Source organism: Sceloporus occidentalis, unplaced genomic scaffold (genome assembly GCF_023333645.1).
Source record: "Sceloporus occidentalis isolate IW3139 unplaced genomic scaffold, rSceOcc1.0.p SCAF_23, whole genome shotgun sequence".
Lineage (NCBI taxonomy): Eukaryota > Metazoa > Chordata > Lepidosauria > Squamata > Phrynosomatidae > Sceloporus > Sceloporus occidentalis.
In genome coordinates this window covers 1,095,090-1,114,366 of record NW_028317003.1, presented here as the reverse complement: position 1 = coordinate 1,114,366, position 19,277 = coordinate 1,095,090, and the positions used below count along the sequence as shown (strand labels likewise).

At 40.0% G+C, this 19,277-nt stretch overlaps 1 protein-coding gene across 1 annotated transcript; it reads right to left on the bottom strand.

Moving 5' to 3' along the window:
- Positions 1-6,087: 6,087 nt before the first annotated feature.
- Positions 6,088-17,318, bottom strand: LOC149300667 (uncharacterized). Its single transcript, XM_089484741.1, has 2 exons — positions 15,698-17,318; positions 6,088-6,311 (listed from the first exon to the last, which is right to left on the bottom strand). Exons 1-2 carry the CDS (start codon positions 17,316-17,318, stop codon positions 6,088-6,090), a joined length of 1,845 nt encoding a protein of 614 aa, XP_089340867.1.
- Between the last annotated feature and the right edge of the window lie 1,959 nt (positions 17,319-19,277).

Sequence of the window (19,277 nt, the reverse complement as noted above, 5' to 3'; positions counted from 1 at the left end):
TATAAATTTATACCCAAAGTACAATTTGTGTGAAAAAAATACAAAAAAAAATACTACCACAAAGTGTGGCAAAGGCTGGTGCTAGCATCTGATGCATGGAAAGGGTTAAATACTACCATTTTAAGTACCTTGGGGTGTCTAGTTTTCAAAAATATATGGTTTTATGAGGTAAATTGTAGTGGCCAGGCTCAAAGATAGGGCATAGACACAGACTGACCAAAATAGGGAAAAAAAGCGCACTTCCCAAATGTGGCCTTTTAACCCCAAACATCAGTTAAACCCATGCATGGGTGGTATCACTGTACTTGAGAGACGTTGTTGAACACATATTAGGGTGTTGTTTGACGTATACCTGGAGCTATAAATGTATACCCAAAGTACAATTTGTGTAAAAAAAAATACCAAAAAAATACTAACACAAAGTGTGGCAAAGGCTGGTGGTAGAATCTCATGCATGGAAAGGGTTAAAATACTAGCATTTGAAATACCTTGGGGTGTCTAGTTTTCAAAAATATATGGTTTGATGGGGTAAATTGAATTAGCTGGCTTCAAAGATGGTCCTATTACGACATGGGGGCAGAATGACCAGATGTAAAAGTTCCAAGTTAAAAAATGTGCACTTCCTAAATGTGGCATTTTACCTCCCAAACAACCCGACAAACCCATGCATGGGGGGTATGACTGTACTTGGGAGATGTTGCTGAACACATATTGGGGTGTTGTTTGAAAGTGATGTATACCAGGAGCTGTAAATCCATACCTGAAGAGCAATTTTAGCGATAAAAAACACAAAATAAATTACTACCACAAAGTTTGACAAAGACTGGTGGTAGAATTAGTGCATGGAAAGAGTTAAAATTCTAGCAAAATACCTTGGGGTGTCTAGTTTTCAAAAATATGATCTGATGGGGTAAATTGCATTGGTCGGCTTCAAAGATACCCGAAATGGCACATGGGGGGAAGAATTACCAGATTTGGAAAAAATGGTTTTGAAATAGCAAAACGCTACTTGTACTTAATGCTCCATAACGTGCAGAAAAAAGCAAAAAAACATAAAAACATTGGGTATTTCTAAACTCAGGACAAATAGTAGAGTATATTTAGTAGGTTTTTTCATTAGCTTTTTTGGATGAGTAAAAGATTTTTGGGGTAAAAGTCAGAAAATGTGGGTTTTTTTTACATTTTTCATCATATTTTAATTTTTTTAGATATATGATTAAAACAATGGTATCTGAAGAAAGCCCTTCTTGTCCTGAAAAAAACAACATATCATTTGTGTGGGTTCACTAAATGAGTGAAGAGAAAATTACATCTAAACACGAACACCGCAAAAGTGTTAAAACAGCCTCGGTCCCAATGGTACAAAAGGTAAAACACAGCCTGGTCCTTTAGGGGTTAAAGATCTGAAAATGAAGACGCATACAGTGTACATAAAAAACCGGTTTGCTAAGAAGGGGAAGCTTTTGCGTACAAACTGCCAGCCTACTTAACTACAAAACAGATTTCAAGAAACGTTACCTAGCAGCAGTAATAAAAAAAAGTAGGTCACAAAATTGTCTTCGTGTTTGTGAGGTTTTTTTTTTTTTTTTTATGGAAAATACTCCGTAACAGTTACTGGAATTCAGTTTCTGACCTAAATTATTTTGTCATTAAAGAGATACTTCGGCCATCATATGCGTTTTAATGCTTGGGATAGTTGTGTCCTCTTTAATAACATATTAATATTCCTCTTATAAATACACGGAGGGATACATTACAATCCCCCATGTACACTTGCACAGTTTGACTGCCCTCGGGCCTCGACTAGCAGATTCTGTTGCACATGCGGAGTATACTCACCCCTAGCCGACTCCAGCACTGGTTTGCATGAGATTTAAAGGGGGTCTCCCGCGCTTATGTGCATTCTTGATGGTGGGACTCTATGGCACAGTGGAGTGTCTTTTGAATGTATTTTTTATGGAAAAACTAACTTTGAACAACATATTGTAAGCTTGCGAGCAGGGCTCTCTCCACCTAATGTATCGGTTTGTCTTAGTCTGTCAATTCCAGTCTTGTCATACCCCTTGAATTTATGTATTGTAAGAAGCACAGAAAATATATACGTGCCGGCAGATGCATAGATCTACTGGCTCCTAGCTAAGCCGCAAGGCATAACAGGACTGATTAAGGAAAAATGGGCAGACTAGATGGCCCGACTGGTTCTTATCTCGGGTCAAATTCTGTGTTTCTATTGGACACCCCCTCATGAGGTAAGGCTTAAGAAACTCACAACCCACCTGGTAGGTTTTACCACCACGCATAGCTTATGTCAATGAAAAACAAGTGGTTGTAAGATATAGAAAACATAGAAAGCTACAATTACATTTACATGATTATCTAGCCTTTTCTGTCTTTTTATAACGAGGTCTGCAGCTGCAATTTTCATAAAATAGATATTTCCAACATGAAGCACATATAGATGTTTTTGTATAAATATTCATGTCTTCGTTTGACTCTTGCTCTGGCTTCAGACCTGGGACTGCTGAACATCATGTTCTGATGCTGTCGGGATTGAACAAGAAACCTTGTTATTTCTTGGGTTTGATTGTATTTAGCCAGCAGGCGGGTTTGTCGTCATGTCTTGTCTTTTTATTTTTACCTTGCCTTGCATCTCAAATAGTTGAATTGTGTACAGTGTTTCACACTAGGAACAGCCTTTTATAAGGTTACCCGTTACCAATATTTGGTAAAGATGATACCTTTATTGGCTAGCTGACGTAGAATGGATTGCAAGCCTTCAAGACTATCTAGGTCTCTTCTTCAGGCATAATATTCATCACCTGTCACCTATGTTCACATGATCAGGGGTAGCATGGGGTACCTCGGATCTCTAGGAATAAAAAATGAAGTTTTGTACAAGCTTGATTTTGATTTCCTACCCAACATGCCTTTTCAGTACACTTTCTTTTACCATTGATATCTAGTTGCTACCTTATGTTTATTCTGATCCTGTTACCTGAACTGTATTTAAGCTCTACTGAAACACTTGATCCCTGCCCAGAGTCATGTGCCCAAACCTGCTCCTCCATCGGGACTCCATGCAAATATATTACCCAGCAGTATAGCCGATGCCTGCAGTGACTGAAAATGGGAACCAGAAAGTGAGCAGCAAAATTAGATTAGTGTTAGATCTCCTTCCAGCAGGTAGGCTGCTTGGTTTCTGCTAGCCATAGTGACTCGGGGGTCCATTCACAGCTGCACCTCCAGCCACACTGGATGAAACACTTATCTTGTTTTCATATGCTTTTATATGAGCTTTGTATTGTATTGGAAACTCAGTGTATAACTTGACTTTGTAAGATTCTCAGAGGCTTTTTGGAACGACTTATGAAAATGTCTTATATATTCTTTTTTACTGTCTACTTGTAAATACATATTTCAAAGGGTCACAAAGTATGTTGGTTACAACAAGATACTGGAATCTAACCTTGCCAGGCAGTGCAGAAGTCACAAAGGTTATCCTATGCCACCAAAAACCAAAGAAGCAGTTCTTTTTTATATAGAATGATATTTTTTAACTTCTGTTCTTAGTTAAAATTATATATATATATATATATATATATATATATATATAAAACGGCAGGAATATTGAAAGGGGGAGCTCATATAACAATGGGTAAGGAATCAAAAGTGACATATACATAGACGTATAACATATACAAATGTATGAGTGTCAATGTCTCAGGTATACTCTTTTATTACTATTCACTTAACAACAAGTTATGTCTGTATATACTGGGTTAACCTGTTGATGCCTGTGTTCTGTGCAGCATTACAGCTTGCCTTTTCTATGACTAGTATGTTCCATCTCTAAATAAACTCAATCAATCTGTCTGTAAGTAAAAGTGTATTTTAAATGTTTAATTTAATAAAAATGTATCTTATTTAAAAAAAAAATGGTTCTCATTTGTCTATAAAGTTAGGACTTTGTAAACTCGTTTGACCTTCTCACCTGTTGTTTCTGTCAAATTGGTATGTTATATACTACTTGTTATATCCTTTCTACCCTTTGCACAGCGGTACAGAATATGATGGTGCTATATAAAACAATAAATAATAATAATTTCAGTTTTGTCCATGTTTGCTGATATGTTTAGTTGTCACAAATAAACAAATGGAGTATCCAGCTCAACGTACAAGCATTTTGTTGGGTGCGTGAAACTGGGCCTCTGGGTATTTTCAAGGCCAATTTCAAATGCAATTCTACCATGAAACTGTTAAAAGATGTTTTTGGTTGAAATACTGTCAGTTGACTCATTCTCGGATCATTGTATCCACTAAAGAAATAACCCGAATTGTTCTCATGACACAAATGAAAGTTGTCTTATGGACAATGTCTAGCAAGTTCCCTTCATGCAATGATTTGGTGCCAATGTTAGATCTGAATCCCAGGCTCCTATTGTGCAACTCCGTGGAATATGATGGCGCTATATACACCAAAAAAAAATAATAGCTTCGAATATCACCGAATAAGTGCTGGATCGTGTAAAGAGAAGTAGAAGACCTCTATTTGTGATTTTACTTTTCTCCTCAATGTTCCCTTTCATTAAAAAACTTAATTAAAAGATTTATTGAAATGGAAGAGGTCCATAATTCTTTCTAATTCCTCATCTATGTATCACATCACAGCCGTCTGACCTCCATCCACACTATTTAAACTGGAAGACCTTGTAAATATGAGCCATGCTGATTGTAATACATATAAAATATAGACAATTTCCATCATTTACCTTAAATTTGAATTTTCTGACCTTTTGATCATTCAATTAAATCAATATCCTGAGAACGTACATTGACTACATAATTTTTGCTTTCTCTGGTACGCTGCTGACCTTTGAAAATGAGCTACAAGAACACGAACTGCTGGTCATTATTTACTATTTCTGTTAATTTTCAAGTCATTTCACAAGATTTGCTATAGGTCTGCAAGTAATTATAAAACATTCACACATGCAAGTGGCAAAAAAACCCTACAATTTTTAAACCTAATCTCACAGTATACAACTAGCTGAATTATTATGCATATTTTAATAATGTACAGGGACATAGGAACAGTGATATTTCAAATATACTAGTACATTTCTTATACTCGTGCCTACAAAGCATTCAGTTACATGGACGGCCATATCAGTTTTCTTTTTTTTCATGAATGTTCCTTTGTGATGACTGTTGAGTTTCCCAAGGGTCCCTGTATCGTGTAGAACACCAAAACATCTCCTCATTCCATTGACTTGCCCAATAATCTGCTAGATAGGACATCAAAACAGATGCCTGAACCAGTGCCAGGGGAGAACCTATTGACAACAATTGTTAAAGGGACACTCCAGCCATCATATGCACTTTAATGTATATGATACATACATGGATCCTTTTAATGTTCATGTTGTTCCTTTTGCAAATGCATGAGGGGATTTCGCACAATACCCCGTATGGATTTACCCCTTTCCCCATCCCCTAGCAAGTTGCCGTGCAGGAGATTTCTTTGGCTGATATACTCACCCCAGTCAACAGTGCATGTGTGGAAAACGCTCCCATTGATTTCAATGGGAGCACTTTCCTGTTGCTGCTTGGCTGCTTCAAACAGCCAATCGGGCGGCAGATTTCATATTATGTAAGTGCTTTTTTCATTGTTTTCGTCATTTTATGAATACTTTGATATGCATTCATCTTTAGAAGCGGAGTCAGGTACGGTAAACTATCCCTTTAATGAAAGCAATCAGCAAGTAATTATGTGAAACTGTGCTTTGTTGAGTGCTCTTTTGCTTTTTTTTGCTTTGCTATTTCTTATTTTATATTAATAATTTAATTTATAGAAAACCCAAATCATCTGTGATGTTTGCCACATACAGTCACACACATTTGGTTTTGTTTCTTTTGTAATATATGAAGTCTTTAATCATGGGTGCTGCCGCTCCATACCTTGAATCCGATCCATGAGGTCGTCCTCCCAGGCAGTATGGCGCAGATCTCCTGCCCTTTAAAGGCGAGCATGCATGATGAATGGGGTGGACGCCTAGCATAGAGCACTTGTGCAGGGAGCAGGGCGTGTCAAGACCCTGCTCCCACGACCTGGAGAATTCGGGTCTTAACCCGGAAAAGGGGTGCTTCACCTGGCGATCTCCGGGTCAAACCTGGAGAGTTCCTAGGTATGCTAATAGGAAGCTGCAAAGGCTTCTGCGACTCCCACAAAGTGGGACCACATGCTCCCAATGCTTTGGGCTTGGCGATGATGTAGCAGTAATCGGTACAGTGCATATTGTCAGCAATGGAGCCTGTTTCATAAAAACGTGATGCATTTGAATATGGAAGGGTAGCAGTGTTTCAGTATTATATATATATATATATATATATATATATATATATATATATATATACACACATAACCTATGCTTTAGGATTACAAGACTTTTCAGGACAGTATGCGATTAGTTTATCTGGTAGACTTGTGTATCCAGATTCATACAAACTTTGATTGTAATGAAATTTACCAATTTCTTTAGTTTGTATGAATGTCTGAGTACAAGAAAGTAACCTCAACAAAACAGATGAAAACAAAAGCGAAAGCAACTAATTTCCATTGTAATTTTAGTGTTTTTTTTCCCCTCACACACTCTCATGCTGTCTCGCACACTCCCTCACACACTCTCATGCTGTCTCGCACACTCCCTCACACACTCAACAACTGCTTCAGTTTCTCCAATTCTTGTTCTTTTCCACTTCTTGTTCAGCTTTGCTAATTGTTCTTCTCTTTCTAACTCTCCTGGCTCTTTGCTGCTCCCGGCTCTCCCCTACATCGGGAAGGGGGGGGGGGGTGCCAGGATAATGTTGGGGAGAGCTGGGAGAAGAAGAAGGAGAAAAACAAGAAACAGAGAACAATAAGAGGAGCTGCCCAGAAGGAGACTGAGAAGTGGAGACATGGAAGCCGTTGTTGGACAAGGTTGGGAGACATTGAGAGAGAGAGAGTGTGAGAGTGTAAGAAAGTGAGAAAGTGTGAGGGAGTCTGTGAGAAATTGAATAAGAGTGACAAGGAATTTCATTTCCAAATAAAAAAATCCCTCAGAAGTTTGTCTGATCCGAAGCAAAATTAGTCCGAAAACAAAATGAAAAATTTGTCCGAATCATTTTTTGGTCCATGCGCACAAGTCTAATATCTGACATAAATTGATGTCATATTTTAAACCCACAGAGGACCCTAGTTAGTACCCGTCTGGTAGATAGAGATCCCTGTTGACTTGGTCAAAGAGCTAGGGAGTCTTCAGCTATAAATAAAATAATAAAGAGAATGTACCTGCCACTTCATTTAAAAGGTAAGCGGTAGAATAGTTAACCTGTTATTTTTCCAGTAAGCTTTAAATTATAGGCTGAGGTATGACATAAGTTATTTTAGGTAATTATAGGCTAAAGTATCAAATAGGACATGCTACATTCTAAATTATGAAAAGCCACGAAAGACAATGAAATGTCACATTAAAATATCTATATACTTTTTAGGGTAATGTTTACCAGGGCTCCAACTATAAGGTATGTCACATAATGGCGTATTCATCTATTTAGTGGCGTTTCGCCCAAGGCCCAGCTGGGAAGCATCATCTCACCCAAAATAAATGACATCCTGTTGGCAGTGCACATTGCTGGAGGTAGATAGGATGCGTGCTCCTTGAGAACGGTTCTCCTTAAATAGCAACTTCGTAGCGTGGAATATTTTGCTATGATATAACTTCCTGGCACTCTGTATAATGGCATGACGGAGCAAGCCAGAGGAGCAAAAATCTCAGTTCTCTTGCTTTTTCATTCTGCTGACAGTACCATATTAGGCTAAACTCTAAATATACCACGGAGCTAACATACAATTTTATGTCTCAAAATAGGCTTCAAAATAGCTATTTGATGGCTTTGAGAGGTGTTTGTTTTGCTCTGGACTCGTGTCTCCTATACCATCCTATATAATCCATAGATGCCTCTTAAAGGTACAGTCTACTGCTCCAAACAGCATCACTAACAATGACTGTGTCTTCGTATTAAGGTTCTTAGTAAGTAGTAATGTACTGTATACTATATATATAATCAAAGGGAGCCATTTCGTTGCACATGTATAGGGAAGCAGCCAGGGCCCTGGAGTTTGCTGGCAGTGGGAAAAAAAGAGCAAGTCTATACAAGTTTTGACTTTTACGTTTCATTAACAGACCAGTGTCATAAAATGGGATATAAGGAATTAGTCTCAGTACAGAAAGTTCCTCATCCCTGCCGTTCCATTTTTATGAGTGCCTGATATACTCTTATTGCGTCACAGAACACATCTTTATTACCGATATCTCAGAGAGCATTAGAAGGACTATTGTGTTTTGGGGCATAATTAAGTGTATGCTCTTCGGCAACCCATTTTACATGTCTTCATAAAGGTTTGATAGCCCTTTTGTGTACCTGAGTAATTCCTTTAGTGTAAGAACATTTTGTTTTAACATATTGGTTTTGCTATGGGATACATACTACCAAACATTCTGAGAACCCCAAACAGCAACAAGAGAGTAGAAATGAGTAACACAGATTTTAGTGCGGGATAGTCTGTTCTAAGCAAAAGCACTTGGGAGGTATGTGCCAAGTGAGATGTCTGATAATACGTGGCCCACTTTCCTGTCCTTACATTGCTTTACTTTCATGTATTATAAATGAGTCCCTATTTGATATGCTCTTTCATTTTGATGTCAGTGAAGCTGAACACTGCTTGGAAAATAATCATTTTTTGCTACGGCTCCTCATGAGATATATACATTCTATTATGCTGGTAATCGTGGTGTGCTGGTCTTGAGAAACAAGGAGACAGGCAAGCTGTTAACATGGGTGGGAAAGGAGAGTAAAGATGGAGGCGTAAGCACAAAAGAGGGGCCTGCTGGACCAAGGCTGTTCTACATAGATAAGACAAGCAAAATAGAAGGTTAGAGACCTAGTAATCCTCCCAACATTTTGTTATAAAATAACCTTTACAAGTATATTAGGTTGACCTCCTCCTTTCCCCGTTTTATTATTATTTTTTTACATTTATGTTCAGTTTCATGGGTTTATACATTAGCACAGCCATCCACATTGCTATATTTTAATGTAGGAATTCGTCCTCATGGGCCTATTGAACAAATGCCAAAATGAAACATTCATTCATTTTAGTGGCGCCCTTTATTGTGGATGCATCGTTTCTTTCTAGAAGTGTTTACTAGATTAGGAAAACAAAAGCAATATTTATTCATTTCTGTGGCACACAATAGTCTTATTTTGTGCACAAAAATTCTGTTGTATCCAATTGTTTCTTTGTTCTAACAGTTTGTTTTCCCACTATCACATTTATGTTGATATTTTTCTTGGACAAATCAGTTGAATCATAGATTATAATAAACAGTTAACTATGATCTCCATAAGATTCTGACACCACAACAGTGGCATATTTTAGGCCAGAATATAGTCCTCTGTAGTTTCCTTTTGTGCCGCAATTCTTTAAAATTCGAGCACCAGGGTATGATGTCATATCCCGACACCCAAAAGAAAGGACAGAGGTGTTAAGGTGGCGGTAGCTTACATCACTCTACCACAAGTATGATTCTAGAATACTTGATAGAGACTAATTATGACACTAGTCTATTCAGTAATTGACATTTCAGAAAATAAAAATACCCTGCATATTTTATTATTTTGTTGGTGTTGTTCTAATTTGTATAAGAAATGAGATACTCTACAAAGTAACTTAAAATGTAACAAATGTTTTTTGATGGGACGTGCACTACAACACAACAAAAATAAAAAATAAACACTTAAGAAAACATATGACGTCATCTTTTTATATGAAAACCCATGTTCTTTTGCCACCTGTGAATATTTAACATGCTTTTGAATGCGGACCCAGATTACATGACCCAAATGATTCCATGTCAAATCTACACTCTACTGATTGTAACAATAAATCTTTTCTTAGACAGGAATAAAATACTCTACTGTCAGTGATGGATCTGTTTATCGTCTTAGAAAAAGCACAGAATGGTTTTAATATGTTGGCAATGGCCTGTTTTGTCTCATTTTAGTCATCCCTTAGGCATTTCCAACAACAATTAGAAACTAATTTTAAAATAAGACAGGGTGTATCTGTTGTAAAGTTTATGCTTTGTATAGTTTATGTAAATAACTATAACTTAAAAACCGGTATATTACTTTTATTGGTATATTTGTGCTAGTCTGTAACCGTGTTGCAGGGGTCTTCACTTTGATATTTTATTTAAAGTGTTGTTTGCCAACTTGGATCCATCGAGTATTGTGCAACTTCCATCATTAACTTAAGATGATATGGCATTGTCCCAAATATTACATTTTACCCCTTAGGAGCATGACATGATGAGTAAGGAGTTAGTACTTGGCAATATCTGCCAGTAAGTGAGGTAAAATAGCCATTTTAAGTGAAATATTTATGAAACCAAAAATACAGGTAGTTTTAATAAAGTGCACAGCCCAGCCGCTTCACGCACTTTAATGCATATGATAGCTGTGTGGTTCCTTTACCTTTTTATGGTGTCCCACTTGCAAATGGACTTTCTGCAGAATCCCCCCATATGAATTTGCTCTGCATCCCAGGTATTATCCATGCATGATATTTATTTGGCCGAATACATCTTAGTGCACGTGATATACTCATCTCCAGTCGGCTCCAGCACTGGTTTGCAGGCAGGGGTCTGTTCAAGCCCCAATACGCATGAGTGAAAAGCGCTCCCATTGATTTTAAAGGGAGTCCATCCTGCAACTGATTGGCTGCTTCAAGCTGCCAATCAGTGGCAAGAATCATCAGGCCACAGAAGAGGACGGCAGCTGCAGGGCTGCTTAATACTATTTAGGTCCTCAGCTAAGTTAAAGATTGGATGTTTTAACGGCATTGATGTAGCAGCAATTTTTGTTTTTGTTTACATTGTATTTTATGTTATTGGTAACAGTTTCTCGTGTTACGCCTTCGCGTCTCCGGAAATCTCTCTCCCATTCCACGTTGATGGGACATTACAATGAATGTACTTGTGACTCTGTTGTGCTATGTACTTGTAGACCTGTCATGTATCCATTCATTCCTTGTACACTGTTATGTCAGGTGGATTGTCTACTATGTCTACAGTCGCCGTACTCGTTTTTACATGCTATGCTTCATAATACATTGTGCATTCTTACCCTGTATGCTCATCTTTTACATTCTGGCAATAAACTGAGATTTGACTAAAGATTGGCTGTTTTAAAGGATATCTAAGTGGGAAACAATACTGGAATAAGTAGACCAGTCTTCCTATGATAGTAGGAAAATACTGAAAATTGGTGGATTGCTTGATTCTGAATGATTCTAAAATCACTCAGATGCCAGGTAGATCCTGGGAGCTTGATGAAAAAGCATATAAGACAGTACAGGGAGGTGCTTTTGCATTCTAAAAACATGGATGTTTATATTATAAGTGGAACTGTCACTTTTATCACATGCTACATCTTACAGTACGCTAGATAAATGAATTAAATAACAAATATTTTTCATTAAATATTAGCTGTATACCATAGGAACACTCTTCCTATTGTTAAGTTGCTGATCATTGTTGATTGGTCCATGCAGCCTTTGTAATGGTGAATGAGAAAAATAGAAAGACAGGAATTTTGTTAGATACTGTTAGCTCTGCCACATGCAGCCACAGACCTCAGCGTCAATAAGGTGAACATTTAACTTGAATATTACCGTGACAAACAAAAAGTGAACACTATAATTAAAGTGGAAGTATCACTGTAACAAATATTAAAAAAACAGAAAAAATAGGTTTGAAATATATTTATCTTACCGTATCATATAGCTCTATGGTCTAATGAACTAGTGCAACGGAGAATCATATGGGATTGCACCGTGAGTGCAAACAACTATTTAAAAAGGTTTTGATCCATATGTTACCTGCAAGTCTACAAACATTAATGTTGTCTAAAACACTACACACCTTTCCAAATCATTAAATACCCCTACTTATATGACAGATATTAGGCAGTGGAGCATCATTTATGAAGAGTAAATGTTGGGGGTTGTCACGAACCCGTAGTAAAATATTTCAAACCCTGACGTAGCAATGCATTATACAGGGCCAATGCATCTTTACTTGCAGGAAAGTCTCACAGGGGTTGGCCCTTTATAATGCACGATGAACTGAGCTGAGATATTCATCTTTAATGCAAAGCCAGAACAGAGGAGTCTACATTTTGGAGTTTATCTATAAAGGTCCGAGTTATGTTGAGTTAGATGAAATGGAGCAGCTGTTCATTAAAGACAACTCAAATGTATTTCAAGACAGATTGTCTGACGTAATAATTATACTCCCAAACAGACTGGGTATAATGCTCTTCTTATCAAAGTAGGATTTCCAAATCACTACAATTATGAAATAACAGAGGAAGAACATAAAGTGCAGGATGACAATTTACTAGATAAAGGTAAAAACACATAAGGCACAATCGTCACACGGCAAACAGGAGGATTGCTAGGAGGATACAGATTTGTGAACAGACAAATGGGAAATGTTTTTATCGAGCATGAAATACAGTGCTATATACAGTAATGTAGTTTAGCATTGACAAAACCTGTTTTAATCTACTTTTGTTTCAACAAACGTCCTTTATTTGTAGACCTGGAGGCTCCCTCTTAAGCAAATAAACTTTTTTTTTTAATAAAATGTTAGATGCAATGGAAAGCCTTGCATTAGTGCTTCTGATAGCTGGCCCACTGATCTTTCTAGGTTGACATTTGAATGGTTAAAGATGTAAAACTAAATAAGTGTATGCATTTAGAAATCTTGAAGAAGGAGAGAAAATGTCACTGCAAACATTAACAGGTTCCTCTATATATATTACTTTTAGTTTAGCATTTATCCCCTTGACGACAATTGACATGCCAGGCACGTTATGTAAATGCATCCCCTTAATGACAGTTGACATGTCATGGGGGTTGTCACGAACGCACTCTACTCCAAGCGTGCGCGTGACTTGGTTCTGGTGGTAAAAGGGTTAAAATTCACTATCTGTCTGCACTAGACCAGAAATAGTGATAAAAATACAAATATCCACCCTTAATACCACCCGCAATTAACTAGAATGATATAACAAATATCAAAATAACGCTGCCACCACCAAGACAATTTAGAAATGGGGTGTCTTGGTACCCCAAGTGAATCAGACTATAAAAACCCACACAGTATATTTTAACCCAAAAATTATGTGATTTAAAATTACCAATAAAACAGTCTCTTCAGGTAACGCAAGTCTTTACCAGACAAAGGCAGAACTTAATAAAGGAATATTTATTATGAATAAAAAAAAATCACAGTGCATACACAAAAAGATGATAAACAGATTATTTACACCAAACAGATAAAATAAAAAGGAGAAAATTACAGAAAACCTAACTACTCACTGAATGGTCAAGTAACAGTTTTTCTGTCCGTAGGGCTCCGGCAAGGAAAGATGGCGACTTACTCAAAATTAGATCTTGGCCCCTAGTAAGCACACTGACCAATCTTCTTTCACTAACTTTATACTCTTTCCCAGTTCATCTCGAGTTTCCAAGCCGGCCCAGAGGTGGTATAAGCAGAGGGAAGGTGTACCATAAGTGACCTCCCCCTTGAGTAGTGGAAACATATCCGTCAAAATAACTTATTTTCATTGTATCGTCCCTCCTGTGCTCGCCACAGCCATAATTCATGCATTTATGAATTTCCTGTAAATTGTGAAGTCCATAGATATGTCACACTTGCTACATATGACTGACCATCATAGACTTCACAATTCCTTCCAAACCGTTTACGTTGCGCTGTCATGTTTGTACTCTTTTTGTAGGCTGCGCTTTCCCCGTTCTAGGTATGCACACAAGGAGGTATGATAATGAATATATGAGTTATTATTGATATGTGTTGGATATGACCTGGATATGAGATGGTTTTCCTGACTGCTAGTGGTCACTTAGCATATCAAAGAATCCAGTATTATGAGGGGGAAACAGGCATATGGTCGTCTACATTTGAACCTAGACAAAACGGCAGCTCCACTGCAGGACCTAACACCCTGTAGAAGGCCCCGGTTGGAGTCCGAGCTTCAAAGGACACATTTATCTCACAAGACCTTTTGGCACCACACGACTGTACAATCAAATTAACCCCTCTCATACTGAAATTGGCCATACCATCTCTACCAAGTAGCAAGTCCATGTATGCACTACACAAGTTGGTGTGACACCTCCCCCAAATAAGATGGTGGCCCAGAGATTAAGCCACAAGCTTATCTCTGCGCCTACCTACTCTTTCCCTGGGTAACAGTTTCCGGCTAAGATAAAGTATTTCTTTGGGAAAACCCACCCTACAGAAGGTACTTTTCAAAGCATCGGCTACGTTGTCTGCTCTGTTACAGGAAAAGGCCATGGTCTCAGGGTACCCAGGGGCATAGTCCATCCCCTTAGTAACAGATTGGTTCTCCATGCGGCTCGGTATAGCTACAAGCCCCAACAAATCTACTTGATGGGTAGCTAGGGTGTCTCGCCCTGGCTTCCCAAACCATGTAGGCCCTTCGTAAGGGATAACAGAATGGTCACCAGTTTCACCCTCTCCCTTGTGTCCTGACTTCGTAGTCCCACAGAATATGGGCACAGGTGCACAAAAGCCCTCTCTTTGTCCCCTATTCTGCTGCCAGGTTACCACAGCTATGGTTGAAACATCTGTCACTCCACCTGTTCCACTCCAAGGAGGCATACATACAGTACCCTGGGAACCAGTTAATCCTGACACAGAGGAACACTCACTCACCCTCTGCCCTTCTTCACAGGGTGGCCCCCTCACATTTTCACACAGCACCTCAAACATCACTGGTTCTGGCATCGAGTCACTCTGCCCTCCCTCCCAGTGATGCGAAAACTTCAAGTTCTCAAACGGCACCTCAAACATTCTGGGATCTGGCACAGACGGACATTCACTCGTTCTCTGCCCTTCTTCACAGTCGGGCGGTCCTCTCACACTTTCACAAAACACCTCAGACATTCCTGGTTCTGGCACAGATTCAATCTGCCCTCCCTCCCAGTGATGCGAAACCTCCACATTCTCACACGGCACCTCAGACACCCCTGGTTCTGGCACAGATTCGCTCTGCCCTCCCTCCCAGTGATGCAAAACCTCCACATTCTCACATGGTACCTGAGACACCACTGGTTCTGGCACAGATTCGCTCTGCCCTCCCTCCCAGTGATGCGAAACCTCCACATTCTCACATGGCACCTTAGACACCCCTGGTTCTGGCACAGATTCGCTCTGCCCTCCCTCCCAGTGATGCGAAACCTCCACATTCTCACATGGTACCTCAGACACCCCTGGTTCTGGCACAGATTCGCTCTGCCCTCCCTCCCAGTGATGCGAAACCTCCACATTCTCACACGGCACCTCAGACATCCCTGGTTCTGGCACAGATTCGCTCTGCCCTCCCTCCCAGTGATGCAAAACCTCCACATTCTCACACAGCACCTCAGACATCCCTGGTTCTGGCACAGATTCAATCTGCCCTCCCTCCCAGTGATGCGAAACCTTCACATTCTCCCACGGCACCTCAGACATTCTGGGTTCTAGTACAGGCAGACACGCACAACCTTTCTGCCCACTCTCCCCATGAGGCTGCCCTGGTACATTTTTATACACTGCCCTTTCTATGGTAGGGCCCCTAGAAGACCTGGATAAATCAAAAGTATCATCCTCCGGCATATATTTTGACAACAGCCTACCCAAATCAGTACCCAGTAACACATTAGTAGGAATGTTATCTGATACCCCCACATCTCTTACACCCTTCCCTGCTCCCCAATCCAAAAATACTCGTGCCATTGGCACTGCATGACGTACTCCTCCAATTCCCCGCACTGTTAAGGTCTTGCCAGGAATAAAGTCCTCAGAGCTCACTAGCTCTGGACGCACAAGGGTCACTTCTGCCCCCGTGTCTCTGAGCCCCACAGTTACCTTGTTTCCCACAGTGACAGGTTGCATATTCACATTGGGGGTGTTCTCAGCGCTGCAGACGAACAACACCGAAGATGGTGATTCTGAGGGGTGACCCACTCCTGTGGATGGCGTAGGATTTCTTTTCTCCGGGCAAGTAGCGCTAATGTGCCCCACTTTATTACAAATAAAACACCTGCGGCTATCCCCATACGTAGAAATGGCACTAGCTCCCCCTCTCCCTGAGGTAGAAACTGACGCAGAAGATGGTATAGTAGACTGGGTGATGGGAAGCCGTGGTGTAGCGCTCTTCCAGCTGGATGCTCCCGTAGAAAAACCTCTGCTCCGTTCCGATTGTGCTCGGTTGGCGGTGTGGAAATCAGCCAGCTCACCCGCTTCCAATGCTGTTTTGGGCTCCCGGTCCAGCAGCCATTCTTGTACATTGGCTGGGCACAGCTGCAAAAACTGTTCCTTGATGATCAGATCTTCCAAGCTTTCTAAGGTTTTAATCTCCAGCCCTCTAATCCACTGCCGGAATGCCGTCGTCAGGTGTCCCACAACTGCAGTGTAGCTCTCGGTGGAACGCTTTTGCAAAGTCCGGAATTTCTTTCGGTACACCCCAGGGGTGAGGTTGTACCGTCTCTGCAGTGCAGCCTTAATTGCCTCATAGTCCTGGTCAGATTCTGCTGGTAGCTCTGCAAATGCTTCCAGTGCAGGACCTCTGAGACCAGGGGTGAGGTACTTTGCCCACTGGTCTTTTGGTAATTGGTACTGCCTGCAAACCTTTTCAAAACTGCGCAGAAAAACATCCAGATCCCCATCTTTGTCCAAAGTGGGAAAATTCTCTGCACGTGGTTTGGGTGCAGAAGAGTCTCTTGAAACCACACTGATAGGCGAGGCACTTAACCTCTCCAACTCTGCCAGTTTTAGTTCATGCTCTCTTGCCGCCTGGCGCTCTGCAGCTTCCCTCTCTTGATATTTAAGGATAAGCTGCAGTCTGAGGTTTGCATCTGTTGAGTCCACGTATTTGAAAACAGTTTGTAGATAAGAGTCCAAGGGATCTCCAGATCTTGGCACGTCACCGACATCAGCTGCAGGTATCTCCCGTGTGACCATGCCTCCCTCAGAAGTGTTTGCAGCATCACTTTGCGCTGCTTGTTGCATATCATAGTCCACAAGCGCTTGAATAAGTTCATCCTTTGATTTTCCCCGGATGGGAATACATTGTTCACGGCAACGTTGCTCCAGAGCACTCTTGGACTGTGTTTGGTATTCCATTTATCACACCGGCCCAAACAAATGATAGCAAAAGAAAAGAAAAACAAAGAGGGGGGGGGACTGTTGAGGTGTAAATATACTAAGTATGCACTGAGTTCAGCCTTTGGAAATTGAGAAACAATTTCTTTTTAGTGTCTGGATTAACTAGCAAATCCAGCAACACTGAAATCTGGTACCGAAAAAGATGGAAAAAATCTTTTTAACTATCCCACCGCTGTGCCACCAATTTGTCACGAACGCACTCTACTCCAAGCGTGCGCGTGACTTGGTTCTGGTGGTAAAAGGGTTAAAATTCACTATCTGTCTGCACTAGACCGGAAATAGTGATAAAAATACAAATATCCACCCTTAATACCACCCGCAATTAACTAGAATGATATAACAAATATCAAAATAACGCTGCCACCACCAAGACAATTTAGAAATGGGGTGTCTTGGTACCCCAAGTGAATCAGACTATAAAAACCCACACAGTATATTTTAACCCAAAAATTATGTGATTTAAAATTACCAATAAAACAGTCTCTTCAGGTAACGCAAGTCTTTACCAGACAAAGGCAGAACTTAATAAAGGAATATTTATTATGAATAAAAAAAAATCACAGTGCATACACAAAAAGATGATAAACAGATTATTTACACCAAACAGATAAAATAAAAAGGAGAAAATTACAGAAAACCTAACTACTCACTGAATGGTCAAGTAACAGTTTTTCTGTCCGTAGGGCTCCGGCAAGGAAAGATGGCGACTTACTCAAAATTAGATCTTGGCCCCTAGTAAGCACACTGACCAATCTTCTTTCACTAACTTTATACTCTTTCCCAGTTCATCTCGAGTTTCCAAGCCGGCCCAGAGGTGGTATAAGCAGAGGGAAGGTGTACCATAAGTGACCTCCCCCTTGAGTAGTGGAAACATATCCGTCAAAATAACTTATTTTCATTGTATCGTCCCTCCTGTGCTCGCCACAGCCATAATTCATTTATGAATTTCCTGTAAATTGTGAAGTCCATAGATATGTCACACTTGCTACATATGACTGACCATCATAGACTTCACAATTCCTTCCAAACCGTTTACGTTGCGCTGTCATGTTTGTACTCTTTTTGTAGGCTGCGCTTTCCCCGTTCTAGGTATGCACACAAGGAGGTATGATAATGAATATATGAGTTATTATTGATATGTGTTGGATATGACCTGGATATGAGATGGTTTTCCTGACTGCTAGTGGTCACTTAGCATATCAAAGAATCCAGTATTATGAGGGGGAAACAGGCATATGGTCGTCTACATTTGAACCTAGACAAAACGGCAGCTCCACTGCAGGACCTAACACCCTGTAGAAGGCCCCGGTTGGAGTCCGAGCTTCAAAGGACACATTTATCTCACAAGACCTTTTGGCACCACACGACTGTACAATCAAATTAACCCCTCTCATACTGAAATTGGCCATACCATCTCTACCAAGTAGCAAGTCCATGTATGCACTACACAAGTTGGTGTGACAGGGGTTAAACGGGTTTAAAAAGTGATCAGATTGGTTTCTTCTCCCAAATGGTGTTGCTGTAATGCCTCAGTATTGAGGCATTCGGCAACCCCCAAAACTGCCGCAGGGGCCCTGTGTAATTGCCCCACAGAGCGACAATGTGCTACATATACGTGCACCTGCTTTAAAAGCTCCTTAAGCTAAAACGGTGTTGCTAAAATGCCTCGATAGTGAGGCATTCAGCAACACTGAAAACGCATCCCAGGAAGCACTGTGGTAGTTTCGCAAGTCAATGTAGCCCAGTTTACTAATCACAATGTGATTAGTAAAACATATAAGAAATAAAAAAAGAAAACAGTAAAATAGTAAAAAAATATGGTAACATGTAAAAATAATTATCCTTTGATGTCACCATAAGGGTAACCATCCAGTTCCAACAAAATGTTAGTCCAATTATAATCCAATAATAATAATA